The 15,163-nt window shown below is 43.0% G+C and overlaps 1 protein-coding gene across 3 annotated transcripts in view; it reads left to right on the top strand.

The window, feature by feature from the left end:
- Window positions 1-15,163, top strand: part of LOC137355730 (nuclear receptor subfamily 5 group A member 2-like) — a 42,698-nt gene that overhangs the window by 15,143 nt on the left and 12,392 nt on the right. For 2 of the 3 annotated variants that reach the window (XM_068021201.1, XM_068021200.1), the window contains exons 2-4: window positions 6,518-6,633; window positions 10,923-11,064; window positions 12,921-13,567. In XM_068021201.1, the coding sequence (XP_067877302.1) occupies window positions 6,518-6,633; window positions 10,923-11,064; window positions 12,921-13,567 (905 nt within the window). The remainder of the gene's footprint in view (window positions 1-6,517; window positions 6,634-10,922; window positions 11,065-12,920; window positions 13,568-15,163) is intronic. The other variant, XM_068021202.1, reaches the window with a different exon arrangement.

Raw genomic sequence — 15,163 nt, 5'->3', positions numbered from 1 at the left:
TGTAATTCTTTATCTGTGGGAAAAAAAGCTTTTAAAATGCAACATGAGCTCACTTTCAAATAATTGGATGAAACAAAGAAACTCAGAAATGTTTAAAATTACCGCATGCAGAAAGACACAATTTTTTGTTAACTGTTATTACTTTTCAACTCCAAGTATCTTTCTACAAACAAGAATTATTTTTGAATTTGCATTATAAACAAAAAGAAGCATGGGTGTTTGGCTGTTTTTTCCCCCCTCTTGCTCGCTGTCTGAGACAAGCTCTGTTTGAGGTTTAAAAAAAGAAACACTCATTATTAGTTTTTGTGGAAGTTTTGCCTGAGAACAGTAGCAAAGATTCATCTTACAATTTTCCTTCAAATCATTTGGAAGACAAACATAAATACTGTGAAGGAAGACATTCTCCATAAGGAGAATTCTCCACATTGCACATGTTGAAAGTGCGGTATATGTGAAACAGCAGAGACTTTTGCACATAATCAAGGCTGGCACTTTGCTGCAGTACTGGGGGAGTGCTGCACTGTCAGAGATGCGGTCTTTTGGATGAAAAGTTACACCTGTCTGCCCTCTCAAGTGTACATAAAAGATCACATGGCACAATTCGAAGAGGAACTCCCCAGTGTCCTATCCAATGTGTATCCCTCAACCAACGTCACTAAAACTACCTGGTCATTATTACACTGCTGTTTGTGGGATCTTGCTGTGCATAGCTTGGATGCCACGTTTCCTGCATTATAACAGTGACTGCCCTCAAAAAGTGCTTCATTGACACTTCGGGGCATCCTGAGGTCGTGAAAGGCACTATATAAATGCAAGACTTTCCTTTAGCAGACTCAGATGTGGTGTGACAATATGGCATAAATATCTACCTCAACCCGAGCTTTGGAGAGAAGTTTGTGACTCTTCATAAAACACTAATAAAGGCACAATAACAAATTCATAGGTAATTTTAATGGTGTTATTGTGATTTTTTTTAAGCTTATGCGACCAAACTTACTTTGTACTTGCCAGTTTGAGTACTAACACTGAACAACACATCTCAAGTTATAGAGTTGCCCCACAATATTGTGCACAATACAGTTAAAGCTCATCGCTACCAGACTCTGCTTGTTGGAGCCACACAGATTACAGGCGATATGACAGAAGTGTACAGAAGCACCAATGACTTGCATTTACGTAGCACCTTTAGCAACAGTAAAATGTCCTAAGATGCTTCACAGAAGCATAATCAGACAAAATTTGTCACTGAGCCACGTAAGGAGATATTAGGACAGATAACCAAGAGCTTGGTTAGAGAGGTAGGTTTCAAGGAGCATCTTAAAAGGTGGAGAGAGAAGTAGTGAGGCAGAGAGGTTTAGGGAAGGAATTCCAAGGCTTAGGGCCTTAGCAGCTGAAAATAAGTCCAATCCAGTAGTTAAGAGGTCAAGTACGAGGGAGCATGGATACAAGGTTAAATGTAAGTGATTGTTAACCGAGGGGAGGAAAAGAATTCTTTGCACAGGGAGTTGAGGATGCAAAATTCACTTCCAGATTTATCAGTTGAGGCAGGAGCTATGATTCAAAGGTTGGATGAAGGGTAACAGGATTGAGGGACATGGGAACTGGTTAAGTGTGACCATGACGAGTTGCAACACAGACTGGTCGTGCCTAATTACCTCCTTCGGGATTATGATATTCAATTTATTTCTACAGCTCATGGCAGCCAGGAAAGAGGCGCTCAACAAGGGTTTGATTCATTCAACTTGGACTATTGGACATCTTCATTACTCCACGCACTGGGAGGGTGGGCAACAGAGACCAGAACTTCTTTGAAGGAAGGGCAGGTGGATGCTGTGGGACTTAGAATCATAGCACAACACAGTACAGAAAGAGGCCATTTGGCCCATCGTGTCTGTGCTGGCTCTTTGAAAGAGCTATCCAATTAATCCTAGTCCCCTGTTCTTTCCCCATACCCCTGCAAATGTTTTCCAATCGAGTATTTATCCATTTCCCTTTTGAATATTACTATTCAATATGCGTCCACTACCAGCAGTAATCCTGTGACTGAGGGAAATCTGGCTGAGGAATGCAAACAGACTTATCAAGTAAAGATAGCCTAGAAATTAAAAATAAATGGTTAATGCCTTTATTAAAATATCAGAGCATTGTGTACAAATGGTGTTAGTACTCACCGACTGATATGACTAAGTAATTTTTGGTTCGTGTTTAAATGGCTTTGCCCCTGTGTTCCCACTTAAATACATCTCCCTATTGTTGGCAGCTCTGGTGAAAGTGGGCCAAAACACAGATAAGAAATAAAATGTTTTCAATAAAAATCGGCCAGCATCCAAACAGAAAAAACAACGTGAGTCTAAATGTGTTGAATCCAATTGCTTAATCAGCATTAGAAGGCAATGCTGGACTGTGAGTCTCAAAGGATGCAGAATGTGGAGGTTCCTTCTGAACCAGAGACTGACCAAGTTACAGAGACAAGGAAAAGAGAAGAATGGGACTCACAGCTGTGGTACTCTGAGCAGCATGTAGGCAGAAATGTCAGTGTACAGTTGATAGAGAGACAGGGCAGCAAGCTAAGAGATGGGGAGAGTGCATCAGGCTGAGAGACACAGAGAGTGCAGCGAACAGAGACAGAAAATGCAGGAGGTGAGATAGGAAGAGTGTAGCAGGCTGCGAGACAGAGAGTACAGCAGGCTGGGAGACAGAAATCTGACAGGCGAAGAGTCAGTAAGACTGATCCACCAGATCAGGAGCAGGCAAAGAAATATTGAAATCAGAGTGAAAATCTCTTCCCCACTGGGAAAGGTCAGGCCGTGATGTGAAAACAAATGCAGGTAACTAAGGACCTTGCAAATAAGAACACAAGGGTAACTTTCTGCATATCAAACCTCCTGCCTTTCCACTACACCACTGAGTTGATTCTTAAATAATTCCAGTATCTTGTTCTTAGCCACTTTTGCTGGAAATCTGTTCCAGTTGTTGATTAGCCTGTGATGAAGAAATATTTCCTGGTATCTATCCTAAACTCGCCTTTCCCAAACTTGAACCTGTGTTCATCCCTCTGCTCCGAGTTTATCTTCTCAATCCTGTTAAATTCCTAATTTACCTTCATGTACTGGTAGATTACCAGGAATCTCAGGACGATTAATTAAAACAATATAGTCTGTTGACTTCCATGACTAACTATGGGGCTTATAGTGCGAGGTGCCAGATACTTCACAGGTGACTGGTCACATTGCCTTACAAAGCATCATGACTGTGCCCTTGGGTGTGTCACACATCTTGCTGGTCTCCGCTTTCTGAGTGATATACCATGATAGGAGTCGCTACAAGCAACAGCAGCAGCAGTCTGTTGAAATAAAATCTGGAGGAATCCATGGGATATTCAACTGACCTCATGCACTGGTGTGATGCCTCACTGACTAGTAGCCCATACTGGAGATTCATACATAGATTGCACACGGTTTTCTCGCCATTTATTCTGAGGCTGCATGGCAGAAATGTTGGAAATGACTCTTCACTTTCCGCCTCGCACCTTCCATTCCATTGACTCTGGATTACTGCTAATTTGCTACTCACTTCTCTCCCCCAACAGATGCTGATCTTACAGTTCATAGAATCATACAGCACAGGAAGAGGCCAATCAGCCCATCATGCCTGTCCTGGCTCGTTGAAAGAGCTGTCCAATTAGGCCCACTCCTTTGTCTTACCACGCTCCTGCCTTAATTAGGAATCTTTTCCGAAGACCTCTCACCTTGATACTCCTCTGCACTGCAGCTTCATAATCTATCCCTTTGACTGTGGAATTTGCCTTGCTACTCCATTTGTTCTGCACACTTCTCACTTTGTAGCCACCTCGCCCCCTTATATATATATCTCTGAGATGTTCTTCAACATTCATTTTATGTTGAAATCACACTGTGTGATATTAACTAGCACACATCTGTATGAAATTGCTTCTATTTCAATCGCTGTAAAATAAAGGGTTTAAAACTTCTGCTAGAATAGTAGCCAAAGAAAAGTCCTATAAACACGTCTAATGGGCTTCTTACAAAGATTAAACAGTGCATCTTCAACCCATTGGATTTAGTGCAAAAACATCGTGAGAAAACTGTAGAGCGTGATAAGCTGAGAAGAAAGCCCTTTGTATAGAAGTCTCATTTACATCTCTCTGCTCTGGGCTGGCCAAATATCAGAAGATTATCCCTTAGATTTTGAGTTGTGGTCACTTTAAAATGAGTTACTGAGTAAGGGTGAAAAAGCACAGTCATTCTTTCACTATCAGTTGGTTTCACTATATCTAGGTTTTCCATAAATAGGTCCAAAAGTACTAGTAAATCTTGTACAGCTATCCTATTTCATGCTTATCACAGTCAGTGAAAAGACAGAATGGCTATCCTAGTTTAGAGACCTGTCTGAGATTTGTCCAGATGTTTGTACAGAGAGACGTGTGTCATCCAGGGGCGATCCACTTGCTTTTGTCCATTTTCCCTCTTCACCTGGCTTGTTACACTGATTTGGGTGAGGAGCTCATAGAATCTTACAACAAGCTAGAGGTCATTTGGCCCATCGTGCTTGTGCCAGCTCTTTGAAAGAGCGAGATTAGTTCCACTACCCTGCTCTTTCCTCATTGCCCTGCAAATGTTTTCTTTTTAAGTTGGGGCGGCACAGTGGCGCAGTGGTTAGCACCGCCGCCTCACAGGAACCTGGGTTCGATTCTGGATACTGCCTGTGCGGAGTTTGCAAGTTCTCCCTGTGACCGTGTGGGTTTCCTCCCACAGCCAAAGACTTGCAGGTTGATAGGTAAATTGGCCATTGTAAATTGCCCCTAGTGTAAATAGGTGGTAAAGAAAAGGGGATTACTGCAGGGTTAGTATAAATGGGTGGTTGTTGGTCGGCACAGACTTGGTGGGCCGAAGGGCCTGTTTCAGTGCTGTATCTCTAAACAAAAAGTATTTATCCACTTTTGAAAGTTACTATTGAATTTGCTCCCCCCATCCCTCCAGGCAGTGACATCCAGGATACAACACCTTGCTGCATAAAAAACATTCTCCTCATCATCTTCTCTGTTCTGTCGCCAATTATCTTAAATCTCTGCCCCTGGTTACCCACCGTCCTGCCAGTGGAAATACTTGCCCGATCCCTACTTAATACGTGGCATTAACAAAGTCATGAAGCTCATGCAGCAAGTGGACAGAGCTTGGTGATGCATTGTCCTGCACATCACATGTTGACCATGAGGCACGATGTGTGTATGCAGGTGTGCGTGTGTGTGTGTGCGCATGTGTGTAAGTTTGTGTGCATATGTGAGCATGTTTATGTTTGTGTGTGCATTTCCATGTGTGCGTGAGCATGTTTGTGTCTGTCCTTGTGTGAGCATATTTATGTCTGTGCCTGTGTGTTTCTGTGTCTGTATTTGTTATTGCACATTTTTGAGTGTATATGAGCATGTTTATGTGAGCATCTATGTGGGTGTGTTTATGAGTGCCCGCAAGATTGTGCCCGCATGTTTATGTGTATGTCTGCATGTTTGTGTGCATGTGTTTGTTTGTGAACCTGTGTTAACGTGTGTGTCCTCCTGTTTGTATGTGCATGTGCATATGTGAACTTGTTTGTGTGTGTGCCTATGAGCACTGCCCATCCCTGAGAATGTTGAGAGTTAACCGCATGCGTAGGCCAGACTAGGCACTCCCTGACAGGCACTAGTGAACCATTTGGGTTTTTGTGACAATCTGCCAGCTTTCATGGTAATTTTTTTCTGGTGCTAGTCCACATATTATAAGATTTATTGAATTCACAACCGGTCATGACTGCATTGGATCTCATCATCACTGGGTTGCCAATCATTAGCCTACTGTACCGATCATTGGAAACTGTAACTGACCAACTTTCATTGTCATTTATCATTATCTGGGTTTATCATCTTTGGCCTCCTTATCTCGAGAGACAATGGGTAAGCGCCTGGAGGTGGTTAGTGGTGTGTGGAGCAGTGCCTGGAGTGGCTATAAAGGCCAATTCTGGAGTGACAGGCTCCACAGGCACACACACAAACATGTTCACACATAAACAAGTTCACATATGCACATGCACATACAAACAGGAGGACACACACGTTAACACGCTCACACAGGTTCACACTCAAACACATGCACATAAACATGCAGACATACATTGGGGTTGTACATTATACATATTGAAGGGCTGCAGGCATCTAAACCACGATAGCCCAACATAATTCAGGAAAAGAGGAGTCAGAGGCAAATTGGGGGATCAAAATTGGAGGTCTGTTGCTGATTGCAGATTATGGATATAGAAGTTGAAATACCTGTCAGCTGGTGAAGGCATTACAAACGATTTATTTCTCCATGCTCTTTTTTTTTTAACAAAATCATCCAGTTGCAACCGTGTTATCACCAGCTATTCCAATAACCCACGACGTGTTGGTTTGAGGGCTGCAACTTCAACTGACTGCATCCTGCCTAAAATGCGGACATCAATGACCTTCTGTTTCGTTGCCTCCTAGATCCCCAGGTTAAAATGGAGTTCCCGTTTGAAGCTGTATATGAGGAATTGTGTCCAATTTGTGGAGACAAGGTTTCAGGATATCACTACGGCCTTCTGACCTGTGAAAGTTGTAAGGTATGAGATGTTCTAAGCCAAAGTTGGAGGTTTGTATTTGAGACAGAACTAAAGGTGGCTCAGGTTGTCCTATTGTGCCACGCTGTTTCAGTTCCTCACCAGACCCAGCAATGTCCTTAGGCTGAGGAGAATAGAAAATCAGCCACAGCTCCCACTCCCAGTCACTATCCAATGACTTGTTGGATTGTGACAATGCTTGTTGAGGACAACATTGGGATCAGCTGTGACGCTCCCCAACTCAGAGTCCTGCATGACAAATGAAGATTTGGGAGGGGTGTTGTGGCTGTGGAACCGTGCCCCCAGCATAAATCAACAACCTTCAAGCGAGGAGAGACACTTTGATATGAAGGGATAGAAATTACTGCTTAAAAGTGAGAAAACACTGGTGTTAAGAGTTACTACAAGGAGATATTGCTACAAAGGCATCCTTGCGAAACAGTTGACAGAAACAGAGCTCTGTGTAACAAAGTTCATTCAGTTATTTTTAGCAAATCCTCAGCTCCTTGAATACCGAAGGAGTTTGTAACCAGCCTCTAGTTTTTTTCTAGATCACAATGTTCCTTCAACTGGGTACAAACAAGATGTCTTGTGCTTAACTGTATATATTGTAACTGTTACATTTTGTGCAGTAATTGACACATCCACCAAGCATTGCTGGAGGGTTCTACAATGTGCTAAAGGTGCAACTTTTCCTTAAAACTGGTAAGGGAAGCTTTTATGGTTATATTGTAAATATAGGACACATAGGTTCAAAGTTATAAAAGGTAATTCTAGATTGATATCAGGAAATGCTTCTTCACATTACGATTTCAAGAATAAGGAAGGCTTACTACATTTACGGGGGCAAAGTGGAACAGCAGTAATGTCACTGAACTAGTAATGAAGGATCACTGACCTGAAACGTTAACTCTGCTTCTCTCTCCACAGATACTGCCAGACCTGCTGAGTATTTCCAGCATTTCCAATTTTTATTTCAGATTTCCAGCATCTGCAGTATTTTGCTTTTATTATAGTAATCCAGAGGCCCAGGCTAATCCCATCATGGCAGCTGGTGGAATTTAAATTCAATTAATTAATTAAAATATTGAATGAAAATTTAGTCTCGGTAATGATGCCATGAAACTATCATCGATTGTCGTAAAAACCCATCTGGTTAATTAATGTCCTTTAGGGAAGGAAATCTGCCGTCCTTACCTGGTCTGGCCGACATGTGACTGCAGACCCACAGCAATGTGGTTGACTCGTAACTACCCTCTGAAATGGCCTAGCAAGCCACTCAGTTCAAGGGCGATTAGGGATGGGAACAAATGCTGGCCTTTCCAGTGACACCCACATCCCCTGAAAAAATAAAAAAAGATAGGGTTTGATGAGACCACACCTGGAGTACTGTGCACAATTTTGGTCTCCTTATCTAAGGAAGGATATACTTGCCTGGAGGTGGTACAGTGAAAGTTCACTAGTTTGGCTCCTGGATAAGAGGGTTGTCCTATGATGAGAGGATGAGTAGAAAGGGTCTATACTCTCTGGAGTTTGGAAGAATAAGAGGTGATCTCATTGAAACATATAAATTCTGGGGGGGACTGACATGGTAGACATGGAAAGGTTGTTTCCCCAGTCTGGAGAGTCCAGAACTAGGGGAACTAGGGATCATAGTCTCAGGATAAGGGGACGGCCATTCAGGAGATGAGGAGAAACTTATTCACTCAGAGAGTTATGAATCTTTGGAATTCTCTAACCCAGAGAGCTGTGGAGACTCAGTTGTTAAGCATATTCAAGACTGAGTTGATAGATTTTTGGACTCTAGGGGAATCAAGGGATTTGTAAATCAAGTGGGAAAGTGGAGTTGAGGTCAAAGATCAGTCATGATATTATTGGATGGTGGAGCAGGCTCAAAGGACAACATGGTCTACTCTGGCACCTATTTCTTATGCTGTTATGATTAACATGTAGAATAAACTGCCGGTTAGAGTAATGGAAGCAAATACCCCTGGAATTATTGAATAAGCAAGGGGGATAAAAAGAGCTTTCCAGATGGATGCATTAAGATGGGCCAAATGGCCTTCTTCATCAGCAATTATCTGGTGACGTAACATAGTGCCATAATTTACATTGAGAAACATTGTTCCATCATGAAAGTAAATTCATTAATGGTGGTAAGTGGTAGAGAGAAGGACCAATGAAACACACAGAAACAAAAGAACTTGCATTTCTATAGCACCTTTCATGACATCCCAATGAAGTACTCTTGAAGTTTAGTCACTGTTGTAATGTAAGAAATGTGGCAGCCAATTTTCACACAGCAAGCTCCCACAAACAGCAATGTGATAGTAACCAGATAATCTGTTTCAGTGATGTTAATTGAGGGACAAATATTGAGCAGGACATTGGGAAGAACTCCCCTGCACCTCTTCAAAATAGTGCCATGGGATCTTTTACGTCCAGCTGAGAGGGGCCTTGGGTTAACATCACATTTGAAAAACAGCACCTCAAACAGTGCAGCACTCCCTCAGTACCACATTGGAGTGTCAGCCTGGAGTTTACACCATCTTCCCTTCAATGCTCTTTATGATCTTTTGGAAATCCTGTCAACTTGAGCCAATGGGAAAGACATCCTTCATCATATCCAGTAACAATCTGCTTAAGAGAGTTAGTAAAGTACTTTTGCTGTCTAAACAGGATTTGCTTATCGACAAGTTAACATAGAGGTTAGTTGGAGGGGCAGGGGTGGGCGTGAGGCTGGAGAGCAACAAGACTGTCAAACAATGTTCTTTATAAACAGGATGTTCCTTTCTAGTGGTCTTGGTGTAATGAGAAAACAATGACAAGTCTTTATCAAATGGACCCATTAATTATGAAGGGATTTAAAAAGATGGTTTGTACTTATCTTAGCAATGAATTCTGAGAAATGATCACGTGGTCCCCTATTGCCATCCAATATTGTCTGCATAAAGCCGTCCCAGGTCAGGTATAGAATGGATACTGGCAAGAGTCAACCTCTCAGCTATATGTCATGACTTCAGCATGAAAAGATCAGCCTCTGCATCAAGTAAGGTTCTAACAACAACTTGCATTTAAATAGCGCCTCTAATGTAGTAAAGCAATGTAGTAACCTCAAGGTGCTTTACTGGAGCATTATCAAACAAAACTAGACACCGACTCCATTAGAAGAGGTGACCAAAACTTTGGTGGAAGAGGTAGGTTTTAAGGATAGTCTCCAAGGAGCAGAGAGAGGTGGAGAGATTTAGGGAGGGAATTCCAGAGTTTAGGATCTAGGCAGCTGAAGGCATGACCTCCAAATGTGGAGGGATTAAAACTGAGGATGCTTAAGAGGGCAGAATTGGAGGAGTATTCCAAACACCTCGTACATCAACACCCAATTGCCGCTCAAGAAACAAACATGTCTGCTTCTCTGGTTAAGTTCCCTGTGCATTGTTGATGATCAGTGTTAACTAGAGATCACAAGGACACATTAGGCTGTGCAAATAACCAGTGCGAATGGGTTTCTCCAAGCACACTTGGCAAACGGCTACTGTGGAACAAGGAGGCAGACATTAAAACATGGTTACTTGGTAAAGATTAACAGAGTCCTCTCCAGTTTTGCGATGCTCTTAACCCATAAAAACAGGTCTGTCTCCATACGATGTGGCAGGTGGGGTTCGTGGTGACTCACTGGTGGATCTTCACTCCCTATATGTGGAGTGCATGAAACAGTCCAAAGCTCATGGTGTAATATTAGTAATAAACATGCCAACGTGTTTGCCCATTGTTTCACCAAAGACTTTAACAGGCTGGGATATAAATCCATCTGAGGCAAGAGGACAAAATGAATGAGTGTGCAATGGCCTCAATCAGTTTTCCTCATAATTTTCCAGAAATGGCCAGCTTTATTGAATTCAAAAATTGCTAAGCTTGGATTTGAACTCACAATGTCCAGACTACTGGACCATCACATTACTCCAGTACAGTGCCATACTCTATTCTGTACTCTCTCCAAAGTCAATATGTCCTAAGTGTACTACAGGGAGCAGGGTTGTGCAGAGTGGGGCCCAACCTACGCTTTATACAAAGCTCAAATAATAATTACATCATCAGCTAAAATGACAATGCTGCTCTAAATGGCCTTAAGGAAACAGTTGAAATCTCTGGCTGACCTCAAGCTGGAAGTAAGAGGTCAGAGGACCACTTCCTAGTCTGGTATCTGCCTTGTATAGACAGCTGCCTGTCCACATCTTAGAGGAAGTGTTGTTGATTAACTAAATTAAGAAGCCGTGTGTATGCTTCTATTTTAGGGCTTTTTTAAGCGCACAGTACAAAATAACAAGAACTACACCTGTGTAGAAAACCAGAACTGTCAGATCGATAAAACCCAGAGGAAACGGTGCCCTTACTGTCGATTCCAGAAGTGTTTGACTGTTGGAATGAAGCTGGAAGGTAATTACATAATTCATATTCATTTTCTTTTACAAAGCAACAACTTGCATTTATATAGCACCTTTAACATTAGTAAATCATCCCACAGGAATGTCTATCAGACAAAATGTAACACCGAGCCGCATGAAGAGCTGTTGGTTTAGGTGACCAATAGCTTGTTCAAAGAGGTTGGTTTTAAAGAACATCTTAAAAGAGGAGAGAGAGGTGGCGAGGTTTAGGAGAGAATTCCCGATTTTAGGGCCTAGGCAGTGAAGGCATGGCCACCAATGGCAGAGAAATGACAATCGGGGATATGCAAGAGGCCAGAATTGGAGGTGCACAGAGATGTCAGAGAGTTGTAGCACTGGAGGAGGTTACAGAGATAGGAAGGGACCAAGCCTTGGAGGGATTTGAGCACAAGGTAAATAACTCCTAACAGGAAATACTCAGAACATGCAAAACACGTCATTCAGCACCTGAAACAGAAACCTGGGCAATATCCATCACTGACAGGTCCCACCAGAAACGATAGTCTGTAGGTTTTGTTTTTCTTCTGATGCTCATTGACTTCCACTTGTTAGGGAATGGACATTGATCACCCTCCCAGAACTGGCACAAATGGCCATGGATCACGTATGAGCGCAGACACTGAGTTTGGTGGCCAATTTAACTAGAGGGGCCTCACAGTGGTGTCCAATCCTGCCCTGACCTGAAGAGTACCCACACTGGTGTCCAATTGGAGGTCATGAATCGTAATCAAGAATGGGATCAGAGGAAGAGGTATAGGTCATTCAGCCCCATGAGCCTGTTCCGCCATTCAATTAGATCATACCTCCTCTGTATCTGCATCTCCTTATACCCATGTGTGGGAGTTCTGGCCAGTTCGCCCTCCCCGGGTCCAATTACAATATCCCTTCCCATCACCCTAGCTGAGATGAGCTAACTCAATGGAGACTAGGGATCAATCCTCCTTTGTCTGCATGACTTAGCCACTCACTGGGTAAACTCGCTAAGCCCCTGGGAGAGCTCAGCTTATAGTTATCCAAAGAATGACTTCCACCCAAGTTACCCACTGAACTAAGAGAATAGACAGGGTCTTAGTTAAATGCCAGTGGTTGCCTGCGGTTATAGTGTACCATGAAACAAATACCAATTTCAGTTTGCTGAATATAGAACAATAGTTTGTTGGGAAACAGAATGGCTCCATACGTACAAGAACATCACCTGCCTGAACCTTTGGGCAATGCAAAATACACTTGAAATTATACATAAACAGATAATTATACACGTAAAGGTATAATCTACCCATAGTTAGAGAGGCTGTTCCCGCACATCTTTCATTCTCTGGGACAAAGTGCAAGAAAACACTTGTCATGTGATATATGACTCCTGCTGCATTTGTAGCCTCTATCTTTCTCTCTCACTATCACATTCACAGAGATTCTCCAGCCTGAGTTTCTTGCCATCACGCCTCCCCCTTGGAATTGTGGAATTACCTGTTATGTCGATGTTAAGTCAGGTGAGAACTGGATTGGGCTCAGTGGTAAGATCCCCAGTAACCTGCCTGCAGTCACTATCTGGGCTCATACAGAACAATGGCATCTTGGGTGAGCTAGTGCAAGGAAGCAATCTTCCGTTGAGCTGAAGAGGATCGTGTCCCTTGAGAACTGGGCTCCAGCAGGAATCAGAGTCACTGGGAGAAGAGGGGAGAGGAAGGGAGGGAGAGAATCGAGAGATGTGGATCAGAGTGAGAAACCTTTATAAACATTAGTGTCTTGAAAATACAATGTGCAAAATATTAATACACGCTCACATTTACCTGCTCTCAGACAAGTTGATCAATAGTTATAAACCCCAAATTTTTTTTTTTTGAACAGCTGTACGAGCGGATCGAATGCGTGGTGGTCGGAATAAGTTTGGACCCTTGTACAAGCAAGACAGGGCGTTAAAGCAGCAGAAGAAAGCTCTCATTCACGGCAATGGAATTAAACTGGATCCTACCTCTTATGTGATGCAAAGCCTGCCGACAGACCTGAGCACACCCATCGCCAGTGAAAGCCTGCATTCAGCATCCAAATGCCTATCCTTAAGCTACAACAGCTTGTCATCATCGGGGGGAGATTACAACAGCAACCTGGTTGGTGCTTCGCCAATCACTGAGGCACATGGTCCAGTGCCAGGGTACCAGCTGTGCAGCCCTTTCCTGAGCTGTCACGTCAAGTCGGAACACATGGACCCCAGCTACCCGGGCTCCCCTGAGCCATTGCTCAGCAACTCATACATCGAGGCCTATAGGCCCGGTGCATCTGTAGCCGTGCCGCAGCTGATACAGGAGTTGGTGAAGTGTGAACCAGATGAGGCACAGGTCCGGGTGAAGATCTTAAATTACCTGCAGCAGGAGCAGACCACCAGAGGGAAGCATGAGAGGCTCAATACATTTGGAATCATGTGTAAAATGGCTGACCAAACCTTATTCTCCTTGGTGGAATGGGCCAGAAGCAGTATCTACTTCAAGGAGCTGAAGGTAATGCAATGCTCAAGGAAAGGACTGACTTTTATGACCTTAATTGGTTGCCATTTATGCCACCAAAATGTTCGTAACCCAAGTAATGGAATCTTGAGTCCTTCTCTTCCTGGCTACACTGTCAATCCAGGATAGCATGCGAGCTGGGGTGTGTTATAATTCAGCAATGATTCTAGGGATTTAGATCGCACCATAAATCACAAGAGTGGAGTTTGAGCTATTTATCAATGTCATCGACTGGGATCTACAAGGTGTTTGAAACATAATTCCAATGAGTGATTTGGCACAGTGTGCTTGTGACGGAGCACGTGTGACAGAGCACGTGCAACAGAGCGCATGTGGCAGAGTGTATGTAACAGAGCACGTGTGGCAGAGCATGTGTGACAGAGCGCATGTGAGAGTGCGTGGGACTAAGCATGTGGAAACTTGTAATAAATCACGTGATTTTCTGCACTTGCCGTCATTTTGCACAGTGTTCTAGAGACATAAAAATGAGCAGATCCCAATGATAAGTTAGTTACTGCAACAAACCACTCGCCTTTTCTCATTAAACAAATAAGTGGCATTCTGAGGGGCATGGAAGGCGATTATGCCATTGTCTTTATTGTCTAGAATTTGCTCATGTCATTGTCAGTAAGCTTCTACAATTGTCAGGAAAGAAAGAGAGAGAAAGAATTGAGTGAAAAAAAAGAAAGACCAAACATATCTTTACAAAGCACCTTTCATGTCCTCAGAATGTCTCAATGCACTTCAGAACCAATGTATTAATTTAGGAATTGCAGTTATTACTGTTATATTGCTCAAATGAAGCAGCCAATTTGCATGCAGCAAGATCCCAGAAACTGCGAGTAAGATGAATAACCAGTTAATCTGTTTTTGTTGGTTGAGGGAAAGTTTAATTATACCTTTTCCAACAGTGCCATGGGATAATTTACATCACCTGAACAATTTTAGTTTTAAATCTCATCTGAGACACAACAATGCAGTACCCCACTCAGTACTGCACTAACGTTCTGTGCCTGGAGTGGACATTGGACCCACAACCTTTTGACACAGTGGGGAGAGCTTTGTGCCAATGACACCCTTAAAACCTGTATTATACCTGTGCCTTGTATTGATAACAGGACATGTTAACTTCTCCGTGTTTACCGCATAAAGATGCAAGTATCATTACATTGACAGAAAATTTCCACATAGGACTTCGAAGCAGAGATACACTGTCAAAGTGAAAATTTCTTGATAAAATGAGGTCGATAATTTAGATTCCAATGGTTTTTTAAAATTAATTCATAGGATGTGGGCATCACTGGCTAGGCCAGCATTTATTGCCCGTTCCTAATTGCCCTTGAGAAGGTGGTGGTGAGCTGCCTTCTTGAACCACTGCAGTCCATGTGGGGTAGGTACACCCACAGTGCTGTTAGGAAGGGAGTTCCAGGATTTTGACCCAGCGACAGTGAAGGAACGGTGATATAGTTCCAAGTCAGGATGGTGTGTGGCTTGAAGGGGAACTTTCAGCTGGTGGTGTTCCCATGCATCTGCTGCCCTTGCTCATCTAGGTGGTAGAAGTCACGGGTTTGGAAGGTGCTGTCGAAGGAG

The sequence above is a fragment of the Heterodontus francisci genome, chromosome 43 (genome assembly GCF_036365525.1).
Source record: "Heterodontus francisci isolate sHetFra1 chromosome 43, sHetFra1.hap1, whole genome shotgun sequence".
NCBI classification, from domain to species: Eukaryota; Metazoa; Chordata; class Chondrichthyes; order Heterodontiformes; family Heterodontidae; genus Heterodontus; species Heterodontus francisci.
The sequence above is the reverse complement of the archived record's forward strand: the minus strand, read 5'-3'. Positions and strand labels throughout refer to the sequence as shown.